Source organism: Oncorhynchus nerka, linkage group LG9a (assembly GCF_034236695.1).
Source record: "Oncorhynchus nerka isolate Pitt River linkage group LG9a, Oner_Uvic_2.0, whole genome shotgun sequence".
In the NCBI taxonomy this organism is placed as follows: Eukaryota; Metazoa; Chordata; class Actinopteri; order Salmoniformes; family Salmonidae; genus Oncorhynchus; species Oncorhynchus nerka.
Window position 1 is genome coordinate 25055658 of NC_088404.1, and position 17913 is coordinate 25073570.

General features: G+C 43.6%; 1 protein-coding gene across 2 annotated transcripts in view; it reads right to left on the minus strand.

Moving 5' to 3' along the window:
* The window catches only part of LOC115134096 (ankyrin repeat and BTB/POZ domain-containing protein 3-B-like), a 105707-nt gene that overhangs the window by 10036 nt on the left and 77758 nt on the right, over window positions 1-17913 (minus strand). The window contains exons 4-13 of one of the 2 annotated variants that reach the window (XM_029667736.2): window positions 14949-15101; window positions 13998-14160; window positions 12165-12254; window positions 10516-10617; window positions 9685-9778; window positions 7437-7572; window positions 6988-7220; window positions 5690-5868; window positions 4008-4113; window positions 3710-3812 (exon numbers count right to left, since the gene is read on the minus strand). In XM_029667736.2, the coding sequence (XP_029523596.1) occupies window positions 3710-3812; window positions 4008-4113; window positions 5690-5868; window positions 6988-7220; window positions 7437-7572; window positions 9685-9778; window positions 10516-10617; window positions 12165-12254; window positions 13998-14160; window positions 14949-15101 (1359 nt within the window). The remainder of the gene's footprint in view (window positions 1-3709; window positions 3813-4007; window positions 4114-5689; window positions 5869-6987; window positions 7221-7436; window positions 7573-9684; window positions 9779-10515; window positions 10618-12164; window positions 12255-13997; window positions 14161-14948; window positions 15102-17913) is intronic. The other variant, XM_029667737.2, reaches the window with a different exon arrangement.

Below are 17913 nucleotides of genomic sequence, written 5' to 3' on the forward strand. Positions count from 1 at the left end.
CGGACTCCTCTTTAAACCTGCGTATTCCTCCAAACCTCAGTTGTCCTGAGTCTGCACAACTCTGCCAGGATCTAGGATCAAGAGAGACGCTCAAGTCTTTTAGTACTATATCTCTTGACACAATGATGAAAATAATCATGGCCTCTAAACCTTCAAGCTGCATACTGGACCCTATTCCAACTAAACTACTGAAAGAGCTGCTTCCTGTGCTTGGCCCTCCTATGTTGAACATAATAAACGGCTCTCTATCCACTGGATGTGTACCAAACTCACTAAAAGTGGCAGTAATAAAGCCTCTCTTGAAAAAGCCAAACCTTGACCCAGAAAATATAAAAACTATCGGCCTATATCGAATCTTCCATTCCTCTCAAAAATTTTAGAGAAGGCTGTTGCGCAGCAACTCACTGCCTTCCTGAAGACAAACAATGTATACGAAATGCTTCAGTCTGGTTTTAGACCCCATCATAGCACTGAGACGGCACTTGTGAAGGTGGTAAATGACATTTTAATGGCAACGGACCGAGGCTCTGCATCTGTCCTCGTGCTCCTAGACCTTAGTGCTGCTTTTGATACCATCGATCACCACATTCTTTTGGAGAGATTGGAAACCCAAATTGGTCTACACGGACATGTTCTGGCCTGGTTTAGATCTTATCTGTCGGAAAGATATCAGTTTGTCTCTGTGAATGGTTTGTCCTCTGACAAATCAACTGTAAATTTCGGTGTTCCTCAAGGTTCTGTTTTAGGACCACTATTGTTTTCACTATATATTTTACCTCTTGGGGATGTTATTCGAAAACATAATGTAAACTTTCACTGCTATGCGGATGACACACAGCTGTACATTTCAATGAAACATGGTGAAGCCCCAAAATTGCCCTCGCTAGAAGCGCATGTGTTTCAGACATAAGGAAGTGGATGGCTGCAAACTTTCTACTATTAAACTCGGACAAAACAGAGATGCTTGTTCTAGGTCCCAAGAAACAAAGAGATCTTCTGTTGAATCTGACAATTAATCTTAATGGTTGTACAGTCGTCTCAAATAAAACTGTGAAGGACCTCGGCGTTACTCTGGACCCTGATCTCTCTTTTGAAGAACATATCAAGACCATTTCGAGGACAGCTTTTTTCCATCTACGTAACATTGCAAAAATCAGAAACTTTCTGTCCAAAAATGATGCAGAAAAATTAATCCATGCTTTTGTCACTTCTAGGTTAGACTACTGCAATGCTCTATTTTCCGGCTACCCGGATAAAGCACTAAATAAACTTCAGTTAGTGCTGAATACGGCTGCTAGAATCCTGACTAGAACCCAAAAATTTGATCATATTACTCCAGTGCTAGCCTCTCTACACTGGCTTCCTGTCAAAGCAAGGGCTGATTTCAAGGTTTTACTGCTAACCTACAAAGCATTACATGGGCTTGCTCCTACCTATCTCTCTGATTTGGTCCTGCCGTACATACCTACACGTACGCTACGGTCACAAGACGCAGGCCTCCTAATTGTCCCTAGAATTTCTAAGCAAACAGCTGGAGGCAGGGCTTTCTCCTATAGAGCTCCATTTTTATGGAACGGTCTGCCTACCCATGTCAGAGACGCAAACTCGGTCTCAACCTTTAAGTCTTTACTGAAGACTCATCTCTTCAGTGGGTCATATGATTGAGTGTAGTCTGGCCCAGGAGTGGGAAGGTGAACGGAAAGGCTCTGGAGCAACGAACCGCCCTTGCTGTCTCTGCCTGGCCGATTCCCCTCTTTCCACTGGGATTCTCTGCCTCTACCCTGTTACGGGGCTGAGTCACTGGCTTACTGGGGCTCTCTCATGCCGTCCCTGGGGGGGTGCGTCACCTGGGTGGGTTGATTCACTGTTGTGGTCGGCCTGTCTGGGTTGGCGCCCCTTGGGTTGAGCTGTGGCGGAGATCTTTGTGGGCTATACTCGGCCTTGTCTCAGGATGGTAAGTTGGTGGTTGAAGATATCCCTCTAGTGGTGTGGGGGCTGTGCTTTGGCAAAGTGGGTGGGGTTATATCCTTCCTGTTTGGCCCTGTCCGGGGTGTCCTCGGATGGGGCCACAGTGTCTCCTGACCCCTCCTGTCTCAGCCTCCAGTATTTATGCTGCATTAGTTTATGTGTCGGGGGTCAGTTTGTTATATCTAGGGTCAGTTTGTTATATCTGAGAGTAAATTCTCCTGTCCTATTCGGTGTCCTGTGTGAATCTAAGTGTGCGTTCTCTAATTCTCTCCTTCTCTCTTTCTTTCTCTCTCTCGGAGGACTTGAGCCCTAGGACCATGCCCCAGGACTACCTGACATGATGACTCCTTGCTGTCCCCAGTCCACCTGGCCATGCTGCTGCTCCAGTTTCAACTGGCCTGGGCCCTAGGACCATGTCCCAGGACTACCTGACATGATGACTCCTTGCTGTCCCCAGTCCACCTGGCCATGCTGCTGCTCCAGTTTCAACTGTTCTGCCTTACTATTATTCAACCATGCTGGTCATTTATGAACATTTGAACATCTTGGCCACATTCTGTTATAATCTCCACCCGGCACAGCCAGAAGAGGACTGGCCACCCCACATATGCTCTCTCTAATTCTCTCTTTCTTTCTCTCTCTCGGAGGACCTGAGCCCTAGGACCGTGCCCCAGGACTACCTGACATGATGACTCCTTGCTGTCCCCAGTCCACCTGACTGTGCTGCTGCTCCAGTTTCAACTGTTCTGCCTTATTATTATTCGACCATGCTGGTCATTTATGAACATTTGAACATCTTGGTCATGTTCTGTTATAATCTCTACCCGGCACAGCCAGAAGAGGACTGGCCACCCCACATAGCCTGGTTCCTCTCTAGGTTTCTTCCTAGGTTTTGGCCTTTCTAGGGAGTTTTTCCTAGCCACCGTGCTTTTACACCTGCATTGTTTGCTGTTTGGGGTTTTAGGCTGGGTTTCTGTACAGCACTTTGAGATATCAGCTGATGTACGAAGGGCTATATAAATAAATTTGATTTGATTTGATTTTGATTTGATTTGACAGGAGTTATGTATAGGTAGTTAGGGACAGGAGTTATGTAAGGGTAGTTGGGGACAGGAGTTATGTAAGGGTAGTTGGGGGCAGGAGTTATGTAAGGGTAGTTGGGGACAGGAGTTATGTAAGGGTAGTTGGGGACAGGAGTTATGTAAGGGTAGTTGGGGACAGGAGTTATGTATAGGTAGTTGGGGACAGGAGTTATGTAAGGGTAGTTGGGGACAGGAGTTATGTAAGGGTAGTTGGGGACAGGAGTTATGTAAGGGTAGTTGGGGACAGGAGTTATGTATAGGTAGTTGGGAACAGGAGTTATGTAAGTGTAGTTGGGAACAGGAGTTATGTAAGGGTAGTTGGGGACAGGAGTTATGTAAGGGTAGTTGGGGACAGGAGTTATGTCAGGATAGTTGGGGACAGGAGTTATGTATGGGTAGTTGGGGACAGGAGTTATGTAAGTGTAGTTGGGAACAGGAGTTATGTAAGGGTAGTTGGGGACAGGAGTTATGTAAGGGTAGTTGGGGACAGGAGTTATGTAAGGGTAGTTGGGGACAGGAGTTATGTCAGGATAGTTGGGGACAGGAGTTATGTGTGGGTAGTTGCCCTCACTTGCTTGCAGATAGTTAAGGAGGAATTTAGAGAGAGAGAGAGAGAGAGACAGAGAGACAGAGAGACAGAGAGAGAGAAGTGTTCTGACCTGCCAGAGGCGGTGAAGAGCAGGACTTTGTGGGCGTAGAATGGCTTCCCCTCCACCAAGAAGGTCACATCTGACATCTCCTGGTTGTTTAGGAAATGAGGATCTGGAAGGCAGATTCATCATCTAATTTATTTCAACACAATTCTGAATTTCTAGTTTCTGACAATCTTTGGACACTAAATGGAGCATTTGTCTATGCTGATGTGAATCAGTGCAGTGTTATGTACGACGTGCTCCATAGCAGAAATCAAACTTTTACTACTAAGCATTAAGACCTAATCCTTCTTCTCCTGCTCACCCAGGCGTGAGGTCTGTTTCCTCTTGATCTCGGAGAGTTTGGGGATGGGGTACGGCCCGTAGCACTGGGTGAAGATCAGAGACAGCTGCTGGCTGATCACCTCATTCTGGAACATCGCAGATGGGGAGAGGGAACACAGGGGAGTTAGATATCAGACGGGTTTTATACACTCCTTACACACAATATAGATAAAGGCAGATACAGGTATATACTACCACATTCACTTCCAAATTGCCCAGTAGGTCAAGTCACAAAGGCTGCTGATTAAACAAGCACCAGTGTTCACAGTCAATCAGTGAGTAGATTATCTAGTGTTGCTTTCAGAAGGATGAAAAATAACATCTGCAGACCACAGAGAACCCAGCGTAACAGATCCACACTTGTTGATAGCCTGAATAAAGCACTAATTTTGCAGTAACTGCTGCTATAATGTATTGTGTGCCACACCAGTATGGAGACCATAATAACAAGTCCCCTTTATAGAATAAGTCCACATTTCTCATATCACATCCTGAACATGAAAACATACACATCTTCTCAGTGTTACTCTCTGTTGGGCATCAGTCTGCCCTTTGTGTGTGTGTGTTAAACAAGGAGGTGTAAATAGACTGTTACACACACAGTCTGGCTAGAGGAAGATGAACGTTCTCTACCTTGAAGTCACACATCATTAGCGGGGATATGACAGGACAAACAGTGACGGGGGTCCCTGGCGTCTCATAGAGTAGGTATCACTGCCTTTGCCATAGATCAACCCTGACAGGGACGAGGGCAGCTGCTGGAATGGGACAGGAGAGGGCGGTGTGTGGCGGGGGCTTTGTATGTTTGTACGTTTGTCTGTGTTTGTGTATGTATGTGTGTGTGTGTGTGTGTGTGTGTGTGTGTGTGTGTGTGTGTGTGTGTGTGTGTGTATGTTGCACAAGCGCAACTACATGACATGCCAACAGTTAGTTGATATATAAGAAAAGGCATTGAACTGTTCTAATATATTATTGAGGTATTATGTTGGATGTAATGCTGCAGTGAATCTTGAGGGGATAAAGAGAGATGGGTGGGGTTTGAAGAATGGGTACAATTTAGAAGCGGAGCGCATAAATCATAAATCAATGCACTAATTGAAATGGATTGGGCCTGGGGGGTTCCGCCAGTCAGTGTGGAGAGAGGGCTGCATTATATAATCACAATAAGACAAATGGGTCATGTTCCACATGTCCGCCTATTCTCTATTTAGTGTACTTCTGTTCACCAGGGCTCACAGGAATGCAGAGGAGACTGAGCCAAGCGAGTAGGCCATGTTTCTATAAAGGGGAATAAGAACGTCCATAGGTTCCTTCTTAAGGGTTTGGTTGTGAAGCAGAAAGAAGACACTTCACTGTCAGGAGAGAAAAAAGAGACAGATATGGAATGTTGGGATCTGACAACATGCTTCACATTGTGTAAAGCATGTCTCTACGTTTATTTTGTATGTGACCAATTTCCCAATGCAACCAATACAGTTGAAAGTTGAAGAAAGTGGGATGTGGATATGGAAAAAAGCTGAATGTAGAAAGTTAGATGTGTGCCCAACTCAGATCTAGAATACATTTTGCCTTTAAGATTATAATGAATACGATGGGGGACCTGATCCTAGATCAGCAATTGTCTGAGACACTTTTTGAATACAGGCCATGACATCCAGTCACCTTGCTGGCTCGTAGAATCTGAAACAAGAGTGGCAGGCCGTGGGTGATGAGCTCCTGTGTGTACTCCTCCTCCTCAATACAGCTGAACTCCTTGAGCAGGCCCTGGATCAGTGGTCTCCGATGCTGCAGGAAACACGTCCGCAGAGACTCCAGCCAGGTGTGCAGCGTCCAGGGGACCCCTGAGACACATACACACACACAGAGATGTTTACATCTACACACACACTTGACATCCCGCCAACTTTGAGAAAAAACACTTTATATCATAGTTGTGCCTGTTGTTCAAATGTAAATCTGCCCTCTCCTTAGCTAGAATGTTCCTGTCTGCTTCCACCCCCCCCCCCCCCCGCCTGCTTACACTGATTCCCATTGTTAATATTGCCAGCAATATATCTTGTCAACAAAACTACAATAATTATTATACGGTGAGAACCCACTAACAGATCTTAGTGGAATGAGGAGACAAATGGAAAAAAACACAAGGTTGTTACACAAACAGCCGGCCTTCATTCCATTGGGAAAACAACAACAACAACACAGGCAGAACATGTACAGTTTGCTTCATGTGACTGGAATGCAAGGAATGGCCACGGCAATATGGATCTCTTAGATTACAATGTATAGGTCAGACCTGAATGTATATCTATTATACTGACAAAAGGCTGCGCATATCTATACTGTAATTACTGCATTGTGAAGACCTAAAGAAAGTACATGTTGTTACAAATATGCAGTTGACCTGAAACTAAGTTCATGGTTGATGAGGTGAACGTCTATATATTGTTCCCTGTTGCAAGTCCACAGACATGCAGTTGGCATCTCAACATGTTACTAATCTGGTCTTGGTTATTGAGCCTCTATACCAGAGGAGGCTGGTGATGGAAGGACAGCTCATAGTAATGTTTGGAAATGAATTAATGGAATGGTATCAAACTCATGGAAACCATGGAAACCATGCATTTGATACCATTCCATTTAGTCCATTCCAACCATTAACCTGTCCTCTGATTTAAAGTGCCACCAGCCACCACTGAACTATACTATATACTGTAGATCAGGGGTGGACAACTCCAGTCCTCGAGGCCTGATTGGTGCCACACTTTTTCTCCATCCCTAGCAAACACGGCTGATTAATCAAATTGCATTCTAAACTGAAGATCATGACTAGGTGATTATTGGTTTCTGGTGTGTTAGCTGGGGCTGGAGAAAAACTGTGACACCAATCAGGCCCTCAAGGACTGGAATTGCCCACCCCTGCTGCAGATAGACTATAAAGTGTTACTAAAGTATGTACTAACCTAGGCTGCGTATGTCGATGGTGATATCCACATGTCCGTGTTCAGAGCTGTGGTACATGGCCTCTCTCAGGGCCTTGAGCTTGGCCTTGCCTGTCCGGACCAGGTCCAGCTGGGAGGGGTTCCTCTCCTCCAGGCCCCTTTCTTCCTCTGTCCCCTCGGCAAGGATCTCCTCCAGGGACAGCACGTCCCCTTTCCCCTTCTCCGTCTGGGACAGCAGCTTGCGGAACACGTTCCTTTACGGGGAGGATAGCACACAGAGATATGTGATAGTAGTGATAGTTGTGATAATGTAGTGATAATGCAGGGAAGCTATGATGTTAAATGTAGGGTGACATGTGTGTGTTTGGGGTTGGGTATGTATGTGTGTTCGCAAGCGAGAGAGAGATATGTTTTCTCTCTACCTATAATTTCTTGCTCATTTCGTGTGTTGTGAGTATAGTCAGTGTTACCTGTGTCCATGTGCTGCTGCTAAACTGTAGGAGTTCATGTCTCCATGAGGGGCAGTAGAGATACCGTTACGATACACGGTTCCCACCATGGGGTCTGCTCCTCTCTCCAACAGCAAACTGACCAACTCAAAGTTACCTGGGGAAGAGGTCAATAAATGATATATTAGTTGAGGGTCAAATTGAACTGAGAATGTGTGTATGAGGGTGGTTTATTGCAGATGTTGTGTGTGTCTATCCATGAACATCTCAGCTAGTCTGCCTATATCTGCTAGGTGTCTGTGTGTACAGTATGTGCATGTGTATGCTACATCTTCTAGATCTGCTACGTGTCTGTGTGTATGTGCATGTGTATGCTACATCTTCTAGATCTGCTAGGTGTCTGTGTGTATGTACATGTGTATGCTACATCTTCTAGATCTGCTAGGTGTCTGTGTGTATGTACATGTGTATGCTACATCTTCTAGATCTGCTAGGTGTCTGTGTGTATGTGCATGTTACATCTTCTAGATCTGCTACGTGTCTGTGTGTATGTGCATGTGTATGCTACATCTTCTAGATCTGCTAGGTGTCTGTGTGTATGTGCATGTGTATGCTACATCTTCTAGATCTGCTAGGTGTCTGTGTGTATGTGCATGTGTATGCTACATCTTCTAGATCTGCTACGTGTCTGTGTGTATGTACATGTGTATGCTACATCTTCTAGATCTGCTACGTGTCAGTGTGTATGTACATGTGTATGCTACATCTTCTAGATCTGCTAGGTGTCTGTGTGTATGTACATGTGTATGCTACATCTTCTAGATCTGCTAGGTGTCTGTGTGTATGTACATGTGTATGCTACATCTTCTAGATCTGCTAGGTGTCTGTGTGTACGTGCATGTGTATGCTACATCTTCTAGATCTGCTTTCCCGCTCAGCCCAGTCAAAACTGTTCGCTGCTCTGGCCCCCCAATGGTGGAACAAACTCCCTCCTGACGCCAGGACAGCGGAGTCAATCACCACCTTCCGGAGACACCTGAAACCCCACCTCTTTAAGGAATACCTAGGATAGGATAAAGTAATCCTTCTCACCCCCCCCCCTTAAAAGATTTAGATGCACTATTGTAAAGTGGCTGCTCCACTGGATGTCATAAGGTGAATGCACCAATTTGTAAGTCGCTCTGGATAAGAGCGTCTGCTAAATGACTTAAATGTAAATGTAATGCTAGGTGTCTGTGTGTATGTGCATGTGTATGCTACATCTTCTAGATCTGCTAGGTGTCTGTGTGTATGTACATGTGTATGCTACATCTTCTAGATCTGCTACGTGTCTGTGTGTATGTGCATGTGTATGCTACATCTTCTAGATCTGCTAGGTGTCTGTGTGTATGTGCATGTGTATGCTACATCTTCTAGATCTGCTAGGTGTCTGTGTATGTGCATGTGTATGCTACATCTTCTAGATCTGCTACGTGTCTGTGTGTATGTACATGTGTATGCTACATCTTCTAGATCTGCTAGGTGTCTGTGTGTATGTACATGTGTATGCTACATCTTCTAGATCTGCTAGGTGTCTGTGTGTATGTGCATGTGTATGCTACATCTTCTAGATCTGCTACGTGTCTGTGTGTATGTACATGTGTATGCTACATCTTCTAGATCTGCTAGGTGTCTGTGTGTATGTACATGTGTATGCTACATCTTCTAGATCTGCTAGGTGTCTGTGTGTATGTACATGTGTATGCTACATCTTCTAGATCTGCTAGGTGTCTGTGTGTATGTACATGTGTATGCTACATCTTCTAGATCTGCTACGTGTCTGTGTGTATGTGCATGTGTATGCTACATCTTCTAGATCTGCTAGGTGTCTGTGTGTATGTACATGTGTATGCTACATCTTCTAGATCTGCTACGTGTCTGTGTGTATGTGCATGTGTATGCTACATCTTCTAGATCTGCTAGGTGTCTGTGTGTATGTGCATGTGTATGCTACATCTTCTAGATCTTCTAGGTGTCTGTGTGTATGTACATGTGCATGCTACATCTTCTAGATCTGCTAGGTGTCTGTGTGTATGTGAATGTGTATGCTACATCTTCTAGATCTGCTAGGTGTCTGTGTGTATGTACATGTGTATGCTACATCTTCTAGATCTGCTACGTGTCTGTGTGTATGTACATGTGTATGCTACATCTTCTAGATCTGCTACGTGTCTGTGTGTATGTACATGTGTATGCTACATCTTCTAGATCTGCATAGTGCATAGTATACCTGCAGCGGAGGCAAGCTGTATCGGGGTCTCTGTGTAGTTCTCCATACCGTCCTGTAGGGAGCCCTCTACGTTGGCCCGGGCATCCAGGAGCAGCTATGGAGGGCAGGGGAGGAGGCAGCTTAGGGTTCGGTTCTACCCCAAAATGCCTGAACACTAAATCTGCATTTATTCAACCACAAATGCTGTTTTTCTGCTTTCAGCCCATGTGATTTCCATGTCCTTCCAAAACCCTTCCATGAGGCTGTGGAAAAAGTGCTGCTACACCTTTTCATTTGAGATGTAGAAGTAATTAGTTCTAGCAGTTCAGTGGAAAAATCATTGCGATGTTGGTCCATTGTGCTTGATAACCATTAGCAACGGGGACAAACAGATTGTCCTGTTTCCACTAAGTTAATGCATTGCGTGCTGAAAGAAGGAAGTAGAGAATCAGCTCGTACTTTTCTGACAATAAAATGGGACGAACACTCCTAAATGTATTGACTGTTTCCATTTTAACCAGTTTCCATTGAGTTTTCAAGCTCAGTTCACTCAGCATTCAATGACATTCAATAGACACAACATTCATAGGATTAAGGAGAAAACACATTTGAGCCATTATTATTACCATTTATAAGTCATGATAATAATAACCATGACACCAGGATTGGGGTCAATTCAGGAAGTAAACCAAGCGTCCAATTCCAATTTTTCTCATTGCTATTAAAATGAAAAAATAATTTCAGTTAACTTCCTGAATTTTGGGAATTGACCCCCACCCTGCCTGACACTATACACAATGGGAGGTGAACAGACAGAAAACACAGTGAGGTGAAAAAGGATGACGTCACTACCTGCACGACAGGGACATGTCCGTGTAACACGGCGAAAGTGAGTGGTGTCCCCAGGCGCGTTTCGGGGTTGACTGAGGGGTACTTGTGCACTGTGTTTGGCACCTGGGAAGTCATTGGGGAGGTTCAGGGGAGAGAGATATGAAGCCATTAAAATGCTAGTCTATGCAGCAAAGACAAGCAGCTAAAGGGGGGAATCTAAAGGAGTGCTGGGTTGTATTCATTAGGCAACAAACATAATAAAAAACAGGGAAACGGAAGGCTTACTTGGACTTGTCCAATAAGAAACTTTCATTTCTGTTTTCCATTGCGAAACCTTTAAAAAAAAGTTGTCCCTTGCTTGCCGTAATGAATACAACCCTGAGGTAACTAGCAAAAGCGGACATCCTCTGCACAATAGCCTGACTTGTTTCTAACCAACTCGATAGATCCCATCTAGTTCAGTCTTGTCTCGCTTAGTCCTGTAGTCCTATTTGATACTTTCAACTTTCCACTCTGTTCCAGCCCTGGTGTGTCTGACAGCGATAGACATGACTCTGAGTCCAGTTTGAGCCCAAGACTGACCTAAGGTGACCTCAGTAACTAGACCACATCTCCTATCAGGCAGACAGTCAGTTAGGGGCTGAGACAGACCCGTGAACGAAGCACACAAACTCATATTCCCTTGAGCATCTCTCAGAGCCTCTGAAGCAAAAAGACTAGTTTCAAACTTTTCTCTAATTGGCTTTACTTTAATTTCCTTTTCCTTAATTACTCTGAGGATACACAGAGGCAGAAGTAACATTTTTAATGAATGTTTAATCTATTTGACTGGTGTGTGTGTGTGTGTGTGTGTGTGTGTGTGTGTGTGTGTGTGTGTGTGTGTGTGTGTGTGTGTGTGTGTGTGTGTGCGGTGCTTCAGAAATACTGGAAGCAAAAAACGTCCTAATCAATCAAATCAGTCACATGCTCCATTTAACTTTATTGAGATGAATCATTGCTGCATTAACGATAAGTTATGACCTCACTGCGATGATGATGGGCGGTCAAAATAACCCGTTTTCAGCCTCATGGGATGCTGTGTTGAGTGCTTTGTTCTGGGGTTTATCACAATTATGGGTGACATGAACTCTGGCGTGATGGCTGGTGGGTTACACATGCATGAGGTGATTAGCCAAGGCTAGGACCAACAGGCATAGGCCACCATTACATGTAAGTAGGCTACAACCAAAGAACCCCCTAAGCTTACCAGGGGCTCCTTGAGAAATTACTCAAACATATTAGTACAGTATTTAACATTATCTTATCATTCTTCGTATCAAAGGTACAGCTAAAAGGTGAGCTTACAGTTGTGTCTGTGTAATTCAATTGTAAACAATGTTATTATATTTTGTATAGTAAACAGTATGGTGGCCCATGCCTCGAAATAATGACCTTCTATACACTATACAGCATGGCAACAGGAGAGGAGGAGTGGGGACAGATGAGGGACAACACAATCTGAGTTTTCTCCTATCTCACACCACATAAATTAGCCTGATCCCAGATCTGTTTGTGCTGTCTTGTCACAACATGGAAATTACCATATGAGTTGGCAAGACATCATAAACAGATCTGGGATCAGGCTACACACAAATCATTCTACACAACATGGTGTTGCCATCGTCCCTGACCTCACTGTTGATGTCAGCTCCAGCGTCCAGCAGCATCTGGACCATTGCTTCATCCCCTCTCACACAGGAGTACATCAGAGGGGTCATTCCCTGGTAGATGAATCACACAGGAAGTCAGGGGTCAGATGATTAATTGGTCAACTTACAGTTAGGGTGGACTGGTGTTTTGTTTGACAGATATTCCAGATGTTCAGGGTCATGTGAGTTGAATAAAGCAGATGTCAAGGACATTGTTTTTGTCTGACAGTGTATGGATGCTTTACACTGTCTTTATACTGTGAGTTAATACTGTGTTAGCCCGCTGAGCTAAAGCTTAGGCATTATCTCGGGGAGCTAACACAAGTCTTCGGGTCTCAGACAAGATTACTCTATCATGCAAATGTGGTTCACCGAACCACCTCCCTTACATGTGCAGGTCGAAGCGATCAACACATGGCAACAATCCTCAGTTTGACCGGTATCTGACTTCTTGGATGTGCTCACAGCTCACTTGGACTCCATGTCTGAAAGTTCCCCTCCAGCCACTTTGATTAACTAGCATGTGGAATGGAAAACTCAGAGGAGTAGTGTTCCGTAGCTCTAAGTGACTGGGAACAGCCAGCGTTTCCACTAGGCTACTCAGTCAGTCTAAACATCAAAGACACACAGTCTGAAGGGAATGAGTTGGGTTCCTCAGCTCAGAACAGCCTAGAACTAAAAACTGGGTTTCCATTAAAAATGAATGTGGCTGGTACATTAGATGTGTGTGGGAGGGGGGGTATCTGACATTTTATCAAAGCCTTTTGGATGACAACCTTTTTTTAACCAAGACAGAAGAATTTATAACTTACTTTTTCCAATAAAACATAGGTATAGCAGATTCCCTTATTGTATGGGCCACTTTTAAATATGCATTTAGAGGCCATGCAATTCAATACTCATATTTAAAACAAAAACAATTTAGGTCAAAAGAGTTCATATTAGTTCACAAAGAAAATAGAGGGACTAACAGTACAGAAAGATAACAATAAAAACTGTACCATAGAGGCACTGAAAGTTAGAGGAAAAACAAAAAGAAATGGAGGAACTTATTCAAAAAATATCAAATATAATATATTATTTAAAAAAAATATATATGTATATTTAGATATATATTTTCCTTTATTATTTCCCCCTAACTCTACCACCTAATTGGAATAAACTAATGGACAACAACACATACAGTAAGCTTCTACTTCCAGCTTATACATGCTATTTACATTTTACAGACCCATTATATATATATATTTATATATACACCACGAAAATATATGAGGGTTTGGAAATTATGCAGATAATTACACTGACTGAAGCCACAATCGATCTGCAATTTAACCCTAAAATTATTATTTTTTTTATTTAAAAAGTGGCAGGTCAAATTGAGTTGAGAATGTGGGTGGGTGGTTGGGGGTGTGGGCATGGGTGTGTATATCCATCCAGGTGTACATGAGGCCGAAGAGGTGCATTCGTGCTTGTAAGAGTGTGAGCATCTTTGCCAGTGCTTGCCTGCCTGCAAGATGTCCCTGTGGACTGGTGCTATGTCTGCTGTAAGTAACGTAAGTCAAATCCTCACATCATGTGTGATACACAGATTCCCCAACCAGTGTGTGTGTGTGTGTGTGTGTGAGAGAGAGAGAGAGAGAGAGAGAGAAGAGAGAGAAAGAGAGAAAGAGAGAGAGAGAGCGAGAGAGAGAGAGAGAGAGAGAGAGAGAGAGAGAGAGAGAGAGAGAGAGAGAGAATGTGAGTTTTTTCATGTGTATGTGGGGGTGTGTATGTGCGTGCGTGCATTTGTGTGTATGCGTGTGTCTAACTAACCTGTTCACTCATGCTGTTGATGCCGTCAGGCCCCAGCAAATTGACAGCCTGTTTGACCAGGTCGGTCCGGCCACAGTTGAGCATACGGAATCCCAGGTCCTGGAGGAACTTAGCCTCTGTGGATGCTGCATCCAACTTCCTGGATGCACAGAAGTCATCTGTCCTGGTAGGGAAATCACAGGAAAGGAAATCAATTAGCTGAATTCAGAGTTACACTCAGCTTCCTATCAATCCTCTGGATGGACATGATTTGAATGTTAACTGATTAGTGTCAATGTGAGGACAAATTCTTACTGTGTGAGGTTATCCTGAGTTTGTGTGTGTGTGTGTGTGTGTGTGTGTGTGTGTGTGTGTGTGTGTGTGTGTGTGTGTGTGTGTGTGTGTGTGTGAGACACAAACAACATCACAGAGTTACACATGGAATAAACAAGTGTAGAGTCAATAACACAATAGAAAAAAAATAAAGTCTATATACAGTGTGTGCAAATGGTGTGAGGAGATAAGGCAATAAATAGGCCATAGTAGCGGAGTAATTACAATTTATCAAATTAACACTGGAGTGATGGATGAGCAGATGATGATGTGCAAGTAGAAATGCTGATGTGCAAAAGAGCAGAAAAGTAAATAAAAACAATATGGGGATGAGGTATTTAGATTGGGTGGGCTATTTACAGATGGGCTATGTACAGCTGCAGCGATCGGTTAGCTGCTCAGATAGCTGATGTTTAAAGTTAGTGAGGGAAATATAAGTCTCGATGTGTGTGTATGTATGTATGTGCATGTGTGTGTCTCTGAGTCTATACTGAATGTGTGTGTTTCAAACCTGCGTGTGTGCCTGCGTGCCCTGTGTGTGTTTCAAGCCTGCGTGTGTGCCTGTGTGCCCTGTGTGTGTGTGTTTCAAGCATGCGCGTGTGCCTGCGTGCCCTGTGTGTGTGTGTTTCCATGCCGTACTTGAGCTGGCGTGGTTCACAGTCCACCCCTGGCAGCAGCAGCCTGGCGGCCTGCCGGACGTCGTCACTGTCCACTGAGAAGCTACGGCGGTGCTCTGCGTGGGCCACCGACACCCTGAGCCACTCCATCAGAGGAGGTAGAACCAGGAACGGCCTGCAGGGGGAGACACACACACACACATACACACACACACACACACACACACACACACACACACACACACACGGGAGTCATCAATATCAGCTATCGGCTGAATGGTAGTCTGGTTGTTGTCTGGTTTCAGTACATACCTTGGATAAGCTTAGCTTACAGAAATTCGAACCATTACCATTCAGAGGATCCGGGTTGGAGGGACACAAAACTGACTTGAGATCTGTGTCTTGGAGCAAAGTTTGCTATTCCTCCTACTCCTTTATTCAGAGACCCTGACAGCTGGTTCCCATTTCAAATGACATTACAAATATTAATATGTATCTTCACCTGTCTGTCATAGACATATTATTATTAATATGAATATATATGTAATGTTAATATTGAACAATATTGATGTGACTCTCTAAGTCACTGCTTGATATCTCATACAGGATGTTTCAATGTGTTGAATGTCCTTGACCCCAGCTTCACTCCTTTATTTGTAATAGCTATATGTCACTCATCATCAATCTGTCATTCAACAATGCTATTCTAACCTGAGGGAGAATCCTGCTCTTTAGTGATTCGAGGTTTCATCACTGCACAAATGCAAATGACTCTCTTCAAAGACATGGGAAACATGTGACCTTGAGGCATTTTGAAGTTATTTGTACAGGTGTTTTTAAAATATTACATTATCTTTGAAGACTCACAATTAGGCATAGACCTAACCAAGTTTTAAAACGTGATTGGAATCACACAGCTTTCCCAATTCCACTCTACAAATCTGCTCATTAGGAACCTTTCTTTGCAGAGAGCTGAAGCAGACTGGGGAAAAAAGACCTGGGGGACATATTAGCCGTTAGCTCTCCATTACAGGGCAGTAAAGTCTGGAACTCCGGAGGAGGCCTGCTCATAACCAACTTTCGGATTTTTCACCTACTTCCCCTTCCCCTGGCAGGGGTTATCCACATAGCCTGTGGACATACTGGGCCGGTGAGGTTATATAATGTATAGAGGTAATGTACAGGAGTAGATAATTATTATAGATAATTATTTGCCATAAAGTCATCAAACACAAAATTACTTTAAAATATATTGCGTAGGACTGTAAGAAGAAAAAATGTATGTTCTTGAATTTGATATACCCAGAGGGTATATCTGAGCCAAAATGGTTCCAATGACGTCAGCTTCCCAGTTCCCAGCAGGGTAAGAGTTTGCACGAACACATTGGTTGCGTTTGCCGGCCGAGAATACTTAGCACATCTGTACAAATTTGCGAGCCGTAATTTGCAAACCCCTAGGGGAACACACTAAAACATGGACTTCATACATTCTAAAACATGGACTCCATACATTCTAAAACATGGACTTCATACATTCTAAAACATGGACTCCATACATTCTAAAACGTGGACTCCAAACATTCTAAAACATGGACTCCATACATTCTAAAACATGGACTCCATACATTCTAAAACATGGACTCCATACATTCTAAAACATGGACTCCATACAGCCTCTAACTTGTATTGAACTGTAATGACTATGTTAGTGACACCAACTGAATCAAAGCCATCAACTTTGACTGTGCATGTGTGGATATGAGTCTGTTTCAAAAGTAATTTCCTGCTGTTTTCCCACACAGGTGACTTTTAGGACTTACTATACCTTAACAAGCTGTCAATTGACTCCATTTCCATTGAACCAATGGAAATAGTATTCCTCAATAGGAAAACATCTGGTTTAGGGATGTGGGGGAGACTTTGGAGGTTCACTGTTAAAACTGAATACTGGTTTGTCTGGCGTACTTCAGAATGGCTTTGGTTCACCATAGAATGAAAGTACTACCATGATATTTCAATACCTATCTGATCAAGGGATGAATGTGGAGGTTCAGTACAGGACAGAGATTCTCCTGAGCTGTGAATCATAACTGTCTATCTACACCGTCAATGTAGAGATTTACCATATACAGTGCCTTGAGAAAGTATTCGGCCCCCTTGAACTTTGCGACCTTTTGCCACATTTCAGGCTTCAAACATAAAGATATAAAACTGTATTTTTTTGTGAAGAATCAACAACAAGTGGGACACAATCATGAAGTGGAACGACATTTATTGGATATTTCAAACTTTTTTAACAAATCAAAAACTGAAAAATTGGGCGTGCAAAATTATTCAGCCCCTTTACTTTCAGTGCAGCAAACTCTCTCCAGAAGTTCTGTGAGGATCTCTGAATGATCCAATGTTGACCTGAATGACTAATGATGATAAATACAATCCGCCTGTGTGTAATCAAGTCTCCGTATAAATGCACCTGCACTGTGATAGTCTCAGAGGTCCGTTAAAAGTGCAGAGAGCATCATGAAGAACAAGGAACACACCAGGCAGGTCCGAGATACTGTTGTGAAGAAGTTTAAAGCCGGATTAGGATACAAAAAGATTTCCCAAGCTTTAAACATCCCAAGGAGCACTGTGCAAGCGATAATATTGAAATGGAAGGAGTATCAGACCACTGCAAATCTACCAAGACCTGGACGTCCCTCTAAACTTTCAGCTCATACAAGGAGAAGACTGATCAGAGATGCAGCCAAGAGGCCCATGATCACTCTGGATGAACTGCAGAGATCTACAGCTGAGGTGGGAGACTCTGTCCATAGGACAACAATTAGTCGTATATTGCACAAATCTGGCCTTTATGGAAGAGTGGCAAGAAGAAAGCCATTTCTCAAAGATATCCATAAAAAGTGTCGTTTAAAGTTTGCCACAAGCCACCTGGGAGACACACCAAACATGTGGAAGAAGGTGCTCTGGTCAGATGAAACCAAAAT